This window comes from Mya arenaria, chromosome 15 (assembly GCF_026914265.1).
Source record: "Mya arenaria isolate MELC-2E11 chromosome 15, ASM2691426v1".
NCBI lineage: Eukaryota > Metazoa > Mollusca > Bivalvia > Myida > Myidae > Mya > Mya arenaria.
The window spans coordinates 35,996,712-36,015,433 of NC_069136.1; the positions used below are offsets into that span (position 1 = coordinate 35,996,712).

The 18,722-nt window shown below is 35.6% G+C and overlaps 1 protein-coding gene across 1 annotated transcript; it reads left to right on the top strand.

Moving 5' to 3' along the window:
* Positions 1-8,029: 8,029 nt before the first annotated feature.
* Positions 8,030-18,722, top strand: LOC128218684 (zinc finger protein 184-like). Its single transcript, XM_052926340.1, has 4 exons — positions 8,030-8,160; positions 10,079-10,124; positions 11,779-11,926; positions 15,290-18,722. Exons 2-4 carry the CDS (start codon positions 10,092-10,094, stop codon positions 18,169-18,171), a joined length of 3,063 nt encoding a protein of 1,020 aa, XP_052782300.1. The 5' UTR covers positions 8,030-8,160; positions 10,079-10,091; the 3' UTR covers positions 18,172-18,722.

Here is an 18,722-nt window from a genome sequence, read left to right on the forward strand (position 1 = left end):
GTCTAAACGCGTTTGAACATTCTATTTCCTGCACTTTTGTTCTTTGCTCTCGAGCGCACTGAAACGAATTTCTGTGCAAATGTACGCTAAAAAAACTTCATACTTCCCTGTCGCGGGATTTTGTTGCCTTATGGTATGCGACATATAAATTCAGTTTACTGTAAAGACAATCCGCATAACAAAAAATAAAACCAACGTGCGTATTAAGGAGGCCGAATTAACCTTTCCCGCTCTATTTCATAGGTTTACGTTTTAGTGTTTTACCAAATCATTTTGGTTTTTAATCAAGTAGTTGCTAATGTAATATAAAAAAGTGGCTCGCCAATGAAATTTGTCCCAGTTCAAGTTTGGAAATGGTGTAAGTGCAAGAACATATCACACGAGGGGCATCTGAAAAAAATAGGCGCGTATGCTCAGCCATCACTCAATCTCCGAGTCAATTCACTCAAGGGACCCATCAAGGGATCTTTGAGGGGTTAGCCTAAGTGACTTTTAAGTGATCAATTTTTATCTAAACCTCTCGTTCACCATTGACTCATAATCAGTCCACTTTTACGATAAAATGATTACGTGAAGGTTATATGGGTGACATATATGATTAACTCTTGACGTATTTAAAGGTGTTTATTCGCACGATCTAGAAATATAGAGATTGTTTAGATAGCTGCATTCAGTTGTAAATTTGCAAAAGCTATTTTTGAAATATTGAAAAGTATTCCATTTGTTTTATTATGTCGCTTTTGTTTATTTAAAGGATGATTGTGCAACAATTTGTATCTGTATTTTCCGACGCGAATGTCCGAAAGTCTAAAATAGTTTCGTTAAAAGTAGAATTGAGTGCACGTCCGTCCGTCACTCTGACTGTAAAACTATCGTTCATCATCATATAAACTTATTTCAAACCAATCATGCTTAAATAACAGTACTTTAAGCGCATCGTAATTCAAATATATGTCTGTTTGTCATACCTTCCAGCGTGTTTATCAAATGCAGTGTCTGTCGGTTGACCTTTTCGTCTTACTATCTGTAAGGACCGTCCGATCCTATCTGCGAGTAAGTTGGTGAGTGTAACCAAAATATTGAAGGGCTTGTATTATCTAACTGCCCCGCTATCTTTTGTCCCGATTGAACTTATACTAGTACTTGTTTAAGTGACACTATTATTCACAATCAATACATACACATGTATAACAAACAATTTTGACTGATAAACCTTTATGTACTTACTAAATAATGCATTTAAGGAAATTAATAATTACTGATAACAATTGGTGAATGTTTAAATATTTACCGTGGTCTACTGTTGTCTCATAAGGTAGAAATACCGTGTTTTATGCTCATTTTTTTCAAATTAAACTCCATATCCTTCATAAGAACCATTGTGTTCGACATTTATCAATCTTTTTGGAATATAAAAACAATATTATTAATTGTGGTAAATCTTGTGGGAGTAAGAGTGCATTTTTAAGAAATATCTTGAACATAAATAAGATAAACAGTGAAATATCTCAAAAGCCGTTTAATGTTTCATCACGGTTTTTAAAAAAAAGAAGGCTTATTGGGGAAAGGATGCAAAAAGTATTGGATATCTTCTTGTGATGTGTTAAAAACAAAGCTGTCACAGTATACGACGAATGCCCCCGAATATGACATTGAACAATGTCAGTATATAAAAAAGGGAAAGAAAATAGCAATTGCATGTCCATTATGTCTAACTAACATGGCTGGTGCATTTGCAAGACCACATGGTATTATGTCTTACCAACACGGCCGGCGCATTTGCAAGACCACATGCTATTTTGTCTAGCCAACATGGCTGGTGCATTTTCTATACCAAATGGCATTATGTCTTACCAATATAGCTGGTAGCACTGCAAGGTCATATTCCAATATGCCTAACCAATATAGCTGGTGCATATGCAAGACCACATAACATTATGTCTTACCAATATGGCTGGTGCATTTGCAAGACCACATGACATTATGTTTTATCAATATGGCTGGTGGTATTGCAAAACCACATGACATTATGTTTTACCAATATTGCTGGTGGTATTGCAAGACCACATGACATTATGTCTTACAAATATAGCTGATGCATTTGCAAGATCACATGACATTATGTCTTACCAATATGGCTGGTAGCATTGCAAGACCACATTACATTATGTCTTACCAATATAGCTGGTGGCATTGCAAGACCACATGCCATTATGTCTTACCAATATGGCTGGTGGTATTGCAAGACCACATGACAATATGTCTTACAAGTATGACTGGTGGTATTGCAAGACCACATGTCATTATGTCTTACAAATATGGCTGATGTATTTGCAAGACCACATGGCATTATGTTTTACCAATATAGCTGATGCATTTGCAAGACCACATGACATTATGTCTTACCAATATAGCTAATGCATTTGCAAGACCACATGACATTCTGTCTTATAAATATGGCTGGTGGTATTGCAAGACCACATGACATTCTGTCTTATAAATATGACTGGTGGTATTGCAAGACCACATGTCATTATGTCTTACAAATATGGCTGATGCATTTGCAAGACCACATGACATTATGTCTTACCAATATAGCTGATGCATTTGCAAGACCACATGACATTTTGTCTTATAAATATATCTGGTGGTATTGCAAGACCACATGCCATTATGTCTAGCCAAAATAGCTAGTTTTGAAACTCTTCTATGCTTGTCAAAAATACAGTGTGGGTCTTGCAAATGGGATATCGCCTTTATGTTTCAATTACATACGGCAAATTATTTTAAATTGCCTCTGAACATTAAAGATACCACCAATATTTGACAAGCTACACTCGTATGACCTTATATGCAGCATACCATAGTAAACAAACACTAAGTGTGACCTTCACCTTAGAAGTAGGGACATGGGTCCTACATGCAGCACGTCGGCTTGGTATGTAAAACACATGTGGCAAAGTACTTACGACCACCTATACTCTATGTTTCATATACAGTATTCCATAGTATGCAAACAAAGTGTGACCTTGGCCTTAGAGGTAGGGACATGGGTCTTTCACGCTACACGTCGTCTTGGTATGTCAAACACATCTGGCAAGTGATTCTAAAATCTGATCACACATGAGATTGTTACAGCCTGGACACGACCACCTATACACTACATTGTCTTTATATGTCAAACACATGTGGCAAGTATATATTTTAAAATATGTCAATACAAGAAAACGTTACAACCCGGACACCAGTAGATGAGCCGGACAAACGGTTGTAGGATGGACGGGCGGACGGGTAGACAGATGGATGATGCGATTTTAATATGAATACCCTTTGACTTGAACACTTGAAATAAAACATAGGATTTAGCAGTCCAGACGGCAACCTATCTAAGGTACTTCAACATATCTCTTTTAAAATCGGAGCTGCAACCTATCAGGTTCTGTTTTATATGCATCTTTTCAAATCATTAAAATATTCGATCACAAATGAATGTACCTGTTATATTTAAACAACAGGTAAGTGTGTAGTGCGTTGTTTCCAAATTATTCCCTCATTTGTCAAGCCAAAAAGATAAGTCGGCCTGGATTTCGTACATTTTGGAAACATTGAAGAACTGTCTCGAAAATGGTAAGAGTTTCAAGGAAAAGATGGATATGCTAGCACACACTGGGTAGGTAGGCATATGATAGATTATGTTTAATATTCAAGAACCTATTATAACTATATGTATTAGCATTTTCTCTTTTTCGAGCCTTTTGGTGACGCCATTTTTAACTGGAACAAACCATTTGGTCACGTGGATTCCATGTCGTGTTGTCTTTTTGAAATTAAATATTGAATAACAGTTCTGAAGCCTACAGTTTATAATTATTTTTTTTCAAAAACAAATTATAGTTAGTAAACTTGTCTATGTGCATTGTATAGATTTTATAGAAGGTAGAAGTAGAAGGTGGCGTGATACTAGTTCTTCACGGGTGGTTTTAGGCGCTAAAACGTCATTCAGCTTCGGAACGTTAGACTGAACAGATCGAGATTTCAGAATGAGATACCTGGAAGAACATGATGTGTATTAACTTAAATATCTATTTGAAAATTATAATGTTTAAATGCTATATATGATAACAGTTTTGTATATCCACATGTATGTATCAGTCAATGTCTGAGTGATACACGGTATTCAAATCCTTAAAGGAATGCTGCTTTCCGATGTTAGTTCACGCACATCGCAATCCGGAACTCCTCGGCCATTTTATCGGAAACAACCTCGGATGTATGTAACTACATCAGTAGAAGTAAATCGAAAATTTTGAATTGTATTATTAAATAAATGTTGTGTTTTAGCTTGCATTAGCAGACTTAAGTTTAAATTGATTGCCAGTGAAGAGTATTATTGCAAAAACAATCAAGATTCCCAGAATTAAGTCATTAAGTTTAAGTGCTAAATTGAAACTACTGCGCGATCTACTTGCAGCGTAGTTAAAGTGTACCGACTTCTGACATTGTAAACCGTTCATATACATCCGAAGTTATTTTCGATAAATATGGCCGAGGAGTTCCGAATGGCAAATCGCATGACGAATGTACACTCTGGTTCACCTGTTTCAAAACCTTTCCGTCCTTGGACTCTTAACGGAATTCCGATACGGCAAATCCAGTTCTGGCAAAAATAGGTTAAAATCCATGCCTTGCATTAGAGTTGGAATCTCTAATCATAGAAGTACTTGGGGTATACCTATAAGTTTATTATTATTTGTTTTATTGTTAAGTTTCCTCAAGTTAATGCATACTTTGATAAGATTTAAATTTTGCATTTTATCTTTTTTTTAGGATTATTGGGATAAGAGTGAGGTTTGTACCCCCAGTAAATTAACATTTTACTGACCGTTCCAAGGCGGTACCTAACAATCCTTGATAAACATACCTATTTTTTATATAGTATGTATGCACTGTGCTGTTTGTGGAGTATTCTGTTCTTCCATGTTTCTTGTTTGTGATTTTATGTTCTATATCTTTGGCGTTTACCCAGTGCCATTAAACCGGGTTTATGTTTAAACTTTTTGCTACTGAGCTTGTGTCTGTAGCTTTTCGCATAAATATTACAATGTGTACGGTAACGTGACAGTCACGTAGAAAATTGAGTGATTGAGCCAAACCCAAATAATCATTGTCTGCGGTGTACAAAGTTTAATGGTATTTGAATTTTATGGTTGTTTATATTGAAGAACAAGAACCAAACCTCCACGCTTTAGTTCACGTGGTCTAAGTCGGATAGACACCTCGTGGATGTATTTATGACATATATACGTCCACTCGTTGTCTATCCTGTACGTATTGTTCAATTGTTTAATGGAACGTTTATTTGCGTACATGTACAAGAAACTCGTGTTTGTTTTTATTAAACTTTGTGAACTAAAGGAATTATCTCAAAATAACCCAGTCAAAAGGAATGTATACTTCATTTAATTGGCAACCTTGTCCAACCACGCTGTGTCCGTCCGTATTGGGATCATTCAAAATACATGCAAGTTTGTTGTATGGACGACTGACTCCCCGAGTTATTGTTGATACTCCTTTAATGAAGAGCTCGTTAAAGTGACACTTTTATTCAAAATCAGTACATGCGCATGTACATGTATAACAAAAATAAATTTTGACTGATAAACCTTTAACTACTTATTAAATAATGCATTTATGGTAAATAATAATTACTGATAACAAGATTGTAACAGCGTATTTAATAGCAGAAAGCGAAAAAATATTAAATGATAGGTGAATGCTAAAAGATTTACGGCGGTGTACTATAGTTTTATTAGGTAGAAATACCGTGTTTTATGTTCATTTCTGTCAAATACAGCTCAGTAGACTTCATACAAACCATTTTTTTCGACATTTATTTATCATTTTTGGAATATTAAAACAATAGTATTATACATGGCAGTGGCTAGTAAGGTATGTACATGAACATTCGTGTCTTCTTGTTCTTACATTGTGAATACTTCTATGAAATACATTTAAATATTACGTCTGTAGTTGAGTCTACAAGTATCAATTTAAGACTTGTAAAAAGTGATTGAAATTAACTCACACAGAGATTAGAGATTGAGTTTTTTTACTTGTCTGTTTAAGATTAAAAAAAACAATGACAGATAGTCAGAGTGTGTATACCACGTGATAAATTACGTCATATGTATGCTTCGTCGGAAGACAACATTTTGCTTAAGATAATGGCTTAAATCAAAGATAACTTTAAATAAAACAAAGGGCAGTCTATGCCGCTTAAAGAGCATCGCCTTCGTTTTATTACCGAAGTTTGATAAGGTGATTAGTTTCACCAAACACTTCGACAAACATGTTTTCAAAATAATGTTTTGACAGTGCTCCGTCAGACGGCCGTATTGTGAAAAGGTGTGTCGAAGTGTTTTACAAAACTCTCAATAAAATGCTGGTAAATGATCGAAGGCGGGGCTCCGTAAGCGGCGAAGACTGCGCTATTTTTCATTTAAAATGGTGAAGAAATACAGTAGCAGTAGTAGTAGTAATGTAGTGAAATAATCTTTGTTTAAAGTCATACACGTGCGGCCTTGGAAGATACCTCGCTGTTTTTGCTTTTTTGAAGTCGAAATCAACTTTATCAACCTTGTAAGTTTAAAAATAGCGTTACTCGTCACGTGGCATTTACTTGCTTAATATAGACACCTAAAAGGACTGACATTTCAAGGACGCGGGAAACTGCTGCAAAACAATGTAGACTCAGATACCGACGGATTAACGTTGGTGGTGGAATTGATAGATGGAAACTTTTGAAATGGATTAACACTGCTGAAAACGAATTGGCTAAAACTATTATAAATAGATTGGTGTGTGAAACGATCACATGACGTGTAAGGTCTTCGTTAAAATCATTCCGCGCTATTTTTAAACGGGGAACCCGTTGCGCGATATTTTTAAATGGGGGGAACTGAGCTGAGACAGCGACGTGGCCACATGATTGTTCTTTTATACTTTAAATCATGTAAAAGAATTTTCGGCCACATACTCTACATCGTATCGACATTTTTAGGCCTGATATGAGGAAACACTGTATTTATCAATCATGGGACCATCTTGTGCCTAGTCCCTTTAAGACAATGATCAATTGGCAAAATGATCCTTCTGGGGGTCGGTTTAAACGCAGCTGTTTGCGCAGCCAATATAGACAGGGAAAACGAAGTAACTTTTAGTTATTTAAACTTGTATGTATATCCAAACGATATTTCTTAACCTTTTGATATTTTTAACCCCAAATTTGATAAAATAAATGCATATATCTCAATTAACCTATTTGTTATGCGCGCAATTATCGTCACTATGAAACTTGCATGTCGCGTTATACTTTTTAAAGCACTATATATATCCTCATTGCTGATCCTTATATATGCAGGGAAGACCCTACTTGTCGACATACGGACGTTGTACCATTCCAGCTACGGAATATTGGTGTTCTTGAACAAGTCCCAGATGATGGTGATGTATTCATGAGACGTCGCACTTTTGTGGAGTTACAAAGATCCTTGATCTTCCTTGGGCATTGGCGAATATAAAATAGAAGAAAGGATCGGGTTTTGTTTTCTTCTTTGATGACAGTACGTGTTAATATGGTTGTAGAAGTAAATTAGTATCATAAAGTAAATCATTGACACGATATTTATAACCGGATTATATAAATACTAAAATTAAATTCAAATTTATTGAAAAATATATTACAAATGTTACAAACCTTACTATATCAGATATTAAAAGGCTTTGCAATCATTGCCGTAATTACGAAATTCGTTGTTAAGAACAAATAACTCGGAAATTTTAAGTTCTATCATAAATCTTTGTGTTGATTTATTGCTTAAAACACTGCGATGATGTTTAAAGTAAATATTCATTGCCCAGTTTAACCCCCCTCTTTTCCCGTTTTTGTTTTCGGGGAATTAACTCGTCCTGTTTTTTTATGGGTTCTGACCGTTTTGATGTTGGACGATTTGGCTGTCGTAAACAAGGCCGGCAACTCTATCTGATGTTTGTCAACATTTTTTATTATTATATTTTCAATATGTCAATATATTGATTTTAGATGTTTTTATAATCGAACATTTAGTATGGATATGAATCATTTTCAGAACCCTCCATTTTGTAAGTACTCAAAGGATTTTGAGAAGGTGTCTGTCATTGTTTTATTTAATTTATTTAATTGTGACATAATGCACCTAGTCAGTACTAGTAGCCTAGTGAGGCTAAAATGCCGTCCAGGCTTTTTTTTAAATGATGGTTAGTGAGGCTAGTCATTCAAAAATGCCGTCCAGGCTTTTTTTAATGATGGTTAGCCTGGACCATCATAACCATCATTAAAAAAAGCCTGGACGGCATTTTAGAATGACTAATAATGCACCAATCAATTGTAATCACGGCTCCCCCCAGGTTAGTCATTCTAAAATGCTTTTTTTTAATGATAGTTAGCCTGGACGGCATTTTAGAATGACTACCCCCCAGGTTAGTCCACCTAAATGGCCGTCAACAAGTCTTTTGACGTTTTTTTTTACGATGGCAGACTCGAGTTTAATACAGGGATACACATGAAATGTCAAATAATAAAAAGTATCCCTGATCACTAATTATTGTAGCTACCCCCAGGTCTGGGGAATAGCGGGGACTTTGACTTTCGGTCCATTCAAGTCTGGGCAAAATCTCTGTCCTGCGGGGACGATCTGCTAGTTAAACCCCCGCCAAATGCCCCCGCACCCCAGGGACCCTAGAAAAGGCCAATTTCCTCCTATATTTGGCGTGAAGACAAACCCACCGCATTCACCTGGCACTGCGGGGCCACCTGGAAGGTAAAATGACGGCCCAATTACCCGGCTATCCTCGGTATTCCCACGGACCTGGGGGGGCAGTGGTTACAATTGACTGGTGCATAATTATAACATTACTGTACAATATATTATTTCTGATCTTTGACAGACTGAATCAAATAAAACAGTCGGTGTTATTACCGGAAAACCAAATTAAAATTTGTTTCATTAATAAACATTTTTTTAACCATACATGTATTCATGTTCTGTAGGAGGCGGCGTTTGCCAATCAATAGTTGCATCCCTAATTGTGCCCACTTTAACGCTGAATATGGGATTCTCCCCTGTACTGGTTGAGAAGCAGTTTCCAACAGTTTTTATACGGTTTTATTGAATTATTTATATGTGTTTAAGTACCTGCTAAAATTGTTCACAGTTTAGATAACTACAGCTCAAGCTGCTATTGTCGATATATTTTTTCACATGTGTGACGTCACATATATAGTGTATCTAATAGGGGCGCAAAGAGGGTACTTTCATTGCTCTGATTAGCTTGTGATGAGAAGCAGTTTCCAACAAATTGAATGAGGGGCAGATTTAAGGTGCCTATTGTGTGTTTTTATTATCCGTTTATTTAATATACTAAATATAAGACTGTAATATTACATTACTTATTTAAGAAAAATATTATTTAATTTTTCATCATTTACGAATAAATTAAACCTTACGACAGTCAATTAATACACAAAATCAGGCAGACACCGAATATCGATGATATTTTGAATTATTTCTGATAGAAACTTGTGTTTGTATACATTTAAGAGAATGTGGATGCAAAACAAGAATGACACCATGCAGTGTTCACAAATGTAAACAATGATCATCATTTGTACAAGTCAATTGAGGAAAACCTTGTAGCTTTTCATAGATATGCAAATTAGGTTCACACGCATGCGCAATACGCTGCTCGTGCCGATCCCCCAAGTGCAAGTTTGTGTACAAAATGAAAAATAAACATTAAATAATAATAAAAGACTAAGTTACTTACGTGTCTTGGTAAGAACTTCAACTTTTGATTGCCTAGTTACCATATAGTTGAATTGCAGTACCTTCTTTATGAAGATCTAAACAAAGTACACGAAAAAGGGATTTGTCGGAAACTGCTTTCCGTCAGACACTGCTTCTCAACCAGTATTGTGTTTCGGTCTCCACTTGTTTCTGACAAATTTATTGTTCAAGATGTTAATGTTCTTGTTTTGCAGAGCTTGCCGGAAAATGGAGAAGGCAAACAGAAAAATGGAAGCATTGGTTGGTCTTATATTTAATTTTCTGTCTTTAAGAGTATTGTTCACAGTTTTATATTGGCAATGTTTTATTACAAACTTTGTCAAAATTATATCACATTTGTACTTTACCTGTTCTGTACTGGTAAGGCGCACAATATAGGTCGATGCAAAATTTGTTGTTGCTTTTTAATTTCATTGCATTATCATGTTTAACTCATTTCACATTAATGATCAAAACAAAAAACTGCATATAATTTATGTGTAGATAAAAAAATATTAGGGACACTTTTGCGCTTTTTCAATTTGGAAATTATGGTCACATAGCTATTTGATAAAAATATTTATAATGATTTTTTATCTGTCTGTACAGATGGTCTCAACCTTTATTATGCACCTTTAATGTTAACAAACAAAGAACAGCAACTGGCGGCAAATAGAGCATTTATGTCACATTTTTAAATATCTTTTACTAATTTAAAATAGTGTTAACAGTTTGATCACTGTTACAAGCATTTTGTTCACATTTTATACAGAATTATTTTGTTTGATACCTGATGTGAACAAATTCTTTTAAAAGCTTAGCACCAGTGAGCTTTAATTCAAATTTACCAATGTTTATATGGTATGACAGACTATGACTTAATTATATTCAAATTATTGATTATTTATGCATTATTTTTTTTAAAGATAAAGTTGAGATGTTGTCATAAACTTGATTGCCATATATGGTGCAAAAACTTGAAATCTTGGCCAAACTCCAGAACCTTATAAGATATTCAAAAGAAACTTGGTTAACATGTTGCCAATTAAATCTCTGGTTTTAGTAGTTTCTAAGTTATGCCCTTTTTTTGACAGAAAACCCCCAACAACAAAACAGACCAGCATTGCTTTTCACAAGCAGCAACCTTGTTTTATTCAATGTTTTACTGAAGATATTTTAACTTATACAATTAACAAACTAAGGGGGTACTTATTATTGTGCTTTTTAGCTCACCTGAGCACGAAGTGCTCAAGGTGAGCTATTGTGATCGCCCTGTGTCCGTCGTTCGTCTTCGTCCGTCGTCAACAATTTGAGTGTTAACACTCTAGAGGTCACATTTTTGGCACAATCTTAATGAAACTTGGTCAGAATGTTACCCTTAATAAAATCTTGGACAAGATTGATATTGGGTCATCTGGGGTTAAAAACTAGGTCACCAGGTCAAATTTAAGGAAAAGCTTGTTAACACTATAGAGGTCTCATTTATGACTGTATCTTCATGAAAGTTGGTCAGAATGTTTATATTTATAATCTTAAAGTCAAGTTTAAATCTGGGTCATGTGCCGGCAAAAACTAGTACACCTGAGGTCAAATCATAGGAAAAGCTTGTAAAAGCACTCTAGAGGTCGCATTTATGACTGTATGTTCATGAAACTTAGTCAGAATGTTTATATTGATTAGCTTTAGGACAAGTTTGAATCTGGGTCATGTGCGGTCAAAAACGAGGTCACCAGGTCAAATTTAAGGAAAAGCTTGTTTACACTCAAGAGGTCACAATTATGACCATATGTTCCTGGAACTTGATCAGAATGTTATTCTTGATGATCTTTATTGGATCAGGTGAGCGATACAGGACCTTCAGGGCCCTCTTGTTTATTCTTGTGTGCATATTACAGTTGATTGATTATTGAAACAGGTTGAATCTTTGCTCAAAGATGGATACGAAGCTCTTGTTATGGCAACACATTTGGAGGAAAACACATTCCTTTACAAGGGCACCAAACTTGGACAGGAATTTCTCAAAGAAACACCACAGCTTCTCAGGTTTCCGGACTTCTGCAGAGGTATTATAATTGTACAATATTTCCTTTTTAGCTCGACTATTCGAAGAATAAGGAGAGCTATACTACTCACCCAAGCGTCTATGTTGGCGTCGGCGTCACCTCTTGGTTAAGGTTTTGCGTGCAAGCACACATAGGTAAATATCTCAGCAACTATTTGAGGTATTGCATTGGGACTTTATACAATGGTACTCAACCATCCAACCTACTTAATTAACCAAGTTAGATAACTCTAGTTTGCATTTAATGAAAATAATAGGCCTTTATTATTTGACTTAGAAATTCTGGTTAAGGTTTTGCGTGCAAGCACACATAGGTTAATATCTCTGCAACTAATTGAGGTATTGCATTGAGACTTGATACAATGGTACTCAACCATCCAACCTACCTTATTAACCAAGTAAGATAACTCTAGTTTGCATTTAATGCAAATAATAGGCCTTTATTATTTGACTTAGAAATTCTGGTTAAGGTTTTGCGTGCAAGCACACATTGGTTAATATCTCAGCAACTGCTTGAGGTATTGCATTGAGACTTGATACAATGATACTCAACCATCCAACCTACTTAATTAACCAAGTTAGATAACTCTAGTTTGCATTTAATGCAAATAATTGCCCTTTATTATTCGACTTAGAAATTTTGGTAAAGGTTTTGCATGCAAGCATATATTGGTTAATATCTCAGCAACTATTTGAGGTATTGCATTGAATCTCGATACAATGGTACTCAACCATCCAACCTACTAAATTAACCAAGTTAGACAACTCTAGTTTGCATTTAATGCAAATAATTGCCCTTTATTATTCGACTTAGAAATTCTGGTTAAGGTTTTGCGTGTAAGCACACATAGGTTAATATCTAAGCAATTACTTGAGGTATTGCATTGAGACTTGCTACAATGGTACTCAACCATCCAACCTACTAAATTAATCAAGTTAGATAACTCTAGTTTGCATTAAATGCAAAATAATTGCCCTTTATTATTCGACTTAGAAATTCTGGTTAAGGTTTTGCATGTAACCACTTTTAAGTCAATACCTCAGCGAATACATCATGTATTGCATTGAAACTTTACACACAGGCTCCCAACCATTTAACCTTCTTATTTAATCAAGTAAGATAACTCTATCTTTCATATTATATAATTTTTGCCCCTTTATAATGTGACTTAGAAATTCTGGTTAAGGTCTTGCATGTTAGCACACATAGGATAATATCTCAGCAACTACTTGATGTATTGCATTGAGACTTTATACAATGGTATTCAACCATCCAACCTATTTGAATAACCAAGTTAGATAATTGTATTTTGCAAATAATGGCCCTTTATTATTACACTTAAAAATTCTGGTTAAAATTTTGCATGTAACCACATTTATGTTAATATCTCAGCACATCATGATTGTATTGCATTGAAATCTTATCTAACAGTGATCCATGCATGTTTCGCCAAAACTTTTCAATCCTTACACTGAAAAGCGGCAGAATAGTCGAGCGCGCTGTCTCTGTGACAGCTCTTGTTTTCGTTGCCGTGCTTCAATATATATTTAAACTAGTAAAATATGACACAAAAAACAAAACGATGCTATCTTGCACATAATATATGTGTTTCATTTTACCAATGCATGTTTTTGTGTTACCCCCAGTTAACACATGTTTCAATGAACTCATGAGTCATGTTTCACTGACCATTCAAATGCGATAGTCCCATCATTTTTGGTAATGCTATTTTGATGTGTGTGGGTCTGTTTGTCATGATTGTGTCTCTCCTAGAGTGTTGTTTGGCCCCTAGCCTTGTGCCTCTTAACAAGATTATATTTGATTTTTAGCTCTACTGGCCAAAGGCCAGAAGAGCTTATGTAATGGTAATTTGTACGTCTGATATGCCTCTGTGCATCTGTAAACAATTGCTTGTGAACACGATACAGTCTTCAGTTTTGATTGTATCTAGATGAATTTGTACTATAACAGTAGTTAGATAACCATCAGTGCTTTATTCCTTGCGAAAACAGCCATATCTGCCCATGCATGACTAGATTATGGCCCTTGAAAGTATTAATTTTTTTTTTTCCAAGTCTAGAGCCAAGTCTAGGATTAATTTAGGAGAGACACCTGGATTTTTTGTTGAGCAATTGGTTTTATGTTGTACTCGCCCTTGCCCTTGTTAAAAGAGATTCAGTTTAAAGGGGTTGGTTGATTTTTAGCTCTATTGGCCAATGAACAGTAGTGTCTGTCGTTTGTGCATCCATCTAACACAATTGCTTGTGAATGTTTGTTCATAGTATGCCTCTGGGGTCATTACTGGCCACGCACTGGGGTTCACAGGTTTGTTATACTTAAATTGGGTAATGTTTGGAAATCTTTTTGTCTGAAATCGCTAGACAGACCCTTGCTATTTTGAATACAGCATCATTTAGTGGTCAGCAACCATGATTGTTCAAATTATGCCCCTGGGGTCAAAACTGGCCCAGTCCTGGGGGTCACAAGTTTCCTAGAGACTTATATAATAAAAACTTTCAAAATCTTCCTGTTTCAAACCACAATCCCCATACCTTTGATATTTGTTGTGGAGCATCATATGATACCCCTCTACCAAAACATTCGAAATTTTGCCCCTGAGGCCAATGTTGGCCCAACCCCTTTTGACCTACATTTTACTTTTAAAGCTATAGCAATTGAAATTTGGACCATGTGTATAGTTTTGTAAACGAGCATCATTGTTGACCTCCGATGACCTTGACTGTGACTTTTTGACCTAATTTCTTAATTTTGAAGCTACAGTAATGAAATTTGGACCATATGTACAGTTTTGCAAACGAGCATCAATGTTGTACTGAGATGACATTGACAGTGACCTTATGACCTACTTTATTATTTTTGAAGCTACAGCATTGAAATTTGGACCATGTGTACTGTTTTGATTTTTTTGTATTTATTTCGTATTTTGCTGACCTTGTTTGTGATATTTTAAACTACTTTCTAAATTTTGAAGCTACAGCAGTGAATTTTTGACCATGAATATAGTTTTGAAAAAAATATTTTCTCGGATCACCTTGACTTGGCACATGTACACGCATCTTTTTCAGCTAACCCTAACACAAAACTATGTTTGTTGCCTTTTATTTCATTTTGATGCGAAGTGGAATTATTGGTTTACTTAAGAACATGTTGTGTGAAAAATGGAAAGAAAATCTGACAAACTGCCTTCAATCTTGCAATATGGTAGTTTATGTTTTGCATATTAATTTCCCACTTTGGCCCAACGTTGTTGTTGTACAACATCTCCTGTACCGTTTATTCTGCATGTGAAACTATGTACTATATTATCTTAAACTGAAATAACGGGTTCTTTATATATTTCAGATTCAATACCTACAAAACAGGTTCACAAGATTCAAAACATACCTCTACTGAACATTAGCACTACATCGGACATAGATAATTATTTCCAAAGGACTAAAAAAGGACCTCTTTTAAAAGGTACAGAATCAGGAATAAAACAAAACAAGGAAAAACAGCCTTCATTATTGGGCCCTGGTGTTAAGTATGTAAAAGACCAATTAAAACAGCAAGAAAAAGACTTCATGGTTACAAAGGATGAAGATTTTGATGAAGGTTCAGGGACACTCAATAAAACCAATTATTCTGAAATAAAGGTTGAAACAGATTTATTTACAGATGGCCACTCAAGTGACACAGACAATGAAACCTATTTTGGTGAACTAAGTGGAACAGTTGAACCAAAGCAGAATGCCATGAACTCAACTGAGAATGCCCTGAATGAGAGAAGATTGAACGTGAGTACAAGTGCAAATGGAAAAGATGAAGAACAAACAAATAACATAGGGAAACATTATATGAGAAGTTGTTATGTATCTCTGGTTAAAGTTCCTGATGATGAAGTCAGGGTTGGCTGGAAAAGGAGCGGAGCTAAGAAGTCAAAGCTTAATCAAATTCACGTTTGGAAAGGTGGTGATGAGACAAGTAGCTTTGAAGAACAGTTCATTGCAGAAAAGGAGGATATAATTGATAAAAAGAAACCAAGTGAAGGAAAACGCGTAGGAGAGAAGAGGCTTGTTACAATTGATTTGCCAGTTGAAATGAGTGATGGGATAGTCAACAATCAAGGTATAAAGAAGGAAGTCGTAATAGAATTAGATATACCTAAAGATTATGACGATAAAAGTGAAGATTTTGAATCTGAGGTCAGTCAAATGTCCATTAAGGGGAAGAAGAGGAAAATTACATCTATTGTAAATGCAGAAAAGGAAATGAAGCTTCCTGGTACATCGTTGTTAAATAAAACAAGGGATGTAAACGTGAAGGAGAAAAGGACATTAACTTCTTCGATGAAAATTCCAAACATGTTTATCCAAACGAAAAAGGAGAAAACGAAAGGCATTTCATTGTTGAACATAGCGGGCAATAAACACAACAAAGAGAAAATGAAAAAAACTAAATTTTCGAAAGTAAGAAGCAATGGACCGCATATTATTAAAAAGAAAATTCCCTTTACTGATAAAATGAAAGCCAGAGTGTTATGTTCACTTGATTCAAGTAAGAGAATTGAAAGTAAATTGGATGAAACATTTGGAAACCATGGTCAAGTTAAAACATTCAATAAACATTACATTGAAAAATGTGATAAGTGCTTGATAGACTTTCTTAAGGAAAACCTAAACAGAAAAAAAATGATTGCTGATCACAAGGATAAAAGTTTGAATGGTGAAAATGTGGATGGTTTTTCCTCAAAAATAGTAACTTTTTATGAGGAGTGGGACGAAGTGCAATTTGAAAGCAAACCTAAATTTGATGTTTGTCCTTGTTGCAACATGGATTTAAAATTAAAAGAGGATTCATTTTGTCAGAGGCACTTTGAATTGCACTTGGAGAAACTGAGACAACCTGTAGAACTTTGTAAACATTGTCATATCACTCTGCCATCAAGGTGGCTTGCACTTCACTGTTGTATCTGTGACATCCCTCGTCTTACAAATACGGTCAATTATTGGGTCAGAGATATCAGAGACGAAGTAGCAGCTTTCACCATGAAGCTTTGTTTTGGCAAAGATGAAAAGGACACAGCGACTTGTGTTGAATGTGAAGAACAATTTGATAATACATTTTCACTCAAATACCACTTCTTGCAAAACCATATTTTTGTGTTTAGGCATCTAGGAGATTGTGGGATGGAATTTACGAATATTGCTGACTTTGCCAAACACATTAATCCGGCATTGGTGGATGATGACAGTGAAACACGGTGTTGTATTTGCCAATATTCATTTACCTCCAGTAACAATCTGGAACAGCATGTCTTGGAGAAACATCCTTCTATTTCTGAAGGCAAGTGTGAAAAGTGTGGGTGTTGGTTTCCTTGTAAAGTTCACTTACTGGAACATTATTGCGGTAAAGAGGTATGGCTGAATAAAAGGAAATCGAAAGCTTGCACAAGTATCCAATGTCAGATAGATGGTTGTTGTGAATGGTTCCCATCCTCAGACTTACTTACAACACATCATTGGGAAGCTCATGGACATAAATCGGAACTTTGCACTATTTGTGGAAGCTCTTTTATTGATAAATGGAGATTGAAAACTCACACTGAGATGTGTCACGGTACACCCGAGCTGTACCCGTGTCATATTTGTGGCCGTATGTATCGTGGACGTTCCTTATTGGCTAGCCACATTAACACCCATGAGCAAGAACTACGGTATAAGTGTGATAAATGTAGTGCTGCTTATAGAAGCAGAGTTTCCCTTTTCAATCATAAAACAAGGGTACACCCAAAAGGGGGAGTACGTAGAACTTTCACGTGTAAGGTCTGTTCTGAACCATTTTACAAAAACGATAGTTATAAACATCACATAGTGTCAAAGAATCACGTAACGGAGGATCAGCCATTACCGGATATTAAAACCTGTGAACAATGTGGGAAAATGTTTGGTTCCGGTTTTGCTTTATCCAGACACAGAAGACAACAGCATTCAGAAAAGAAATTACACTGCAGTGTGTGTGAAAAGCCGTTTGCATGTAGTAGCAACCTCCGACAGCACATGTGGACTCACACTGGTCAAAGACCTCGTTGTGAGCTTTGTGCGATAGATTTCCGAAGCCACAGAAAGCTTGTGGAACATATGGCTGAAAAACACAATGTCCAAATGGAGTTGAGAAAGAATGATGCAAAATTAAGAAAGGAAAAGTTGAAATTACAATTTTCATCGAATGGAAGCAAACCTTAAATTTTAATGTTAACATTATGGCTGACACTTGCATTTTGAGTGAACCAAGCTTTACATTAATTTAAACACAAAAAAGTGATAGAAAACTATTCTGCTGTTGCATGGCGTTCTCAAGAACTAAATGTATTGATGTATCGATTTTTAATAAGTGATCTCTTAACACGATTGCTCGATTGTTCAAATCCGAAGTCTGTCTCCCCTTTTTTGATTCATCGACCTTTAAGTTTGTTTGGAGGACAAACGTAGATTAAGTGGCGATGAGTTTGAAACAAATTCAATTTGATCTTAGAATCCATTGTTTGCAAATGATAAGTCAAATATGCGACGATGTCAGGAAGTGACCCTGCATCGAACTGAAAGAATTGCGTGTGTTTTTGTTTGATATTGTGCCAGCAGTTGTCTCAGTGTGGCCAAATCCCTTAACCCAATTCATCAACGTTGTAATGAACGAAATTCAAGCAAGGAGTCTGAAGATGTCTCCAATAAACATGTCTATATTATGTTTTGTACTGTTTTGAATGCTGTTTCAAGGAATAAAGTTGAGAAATCAA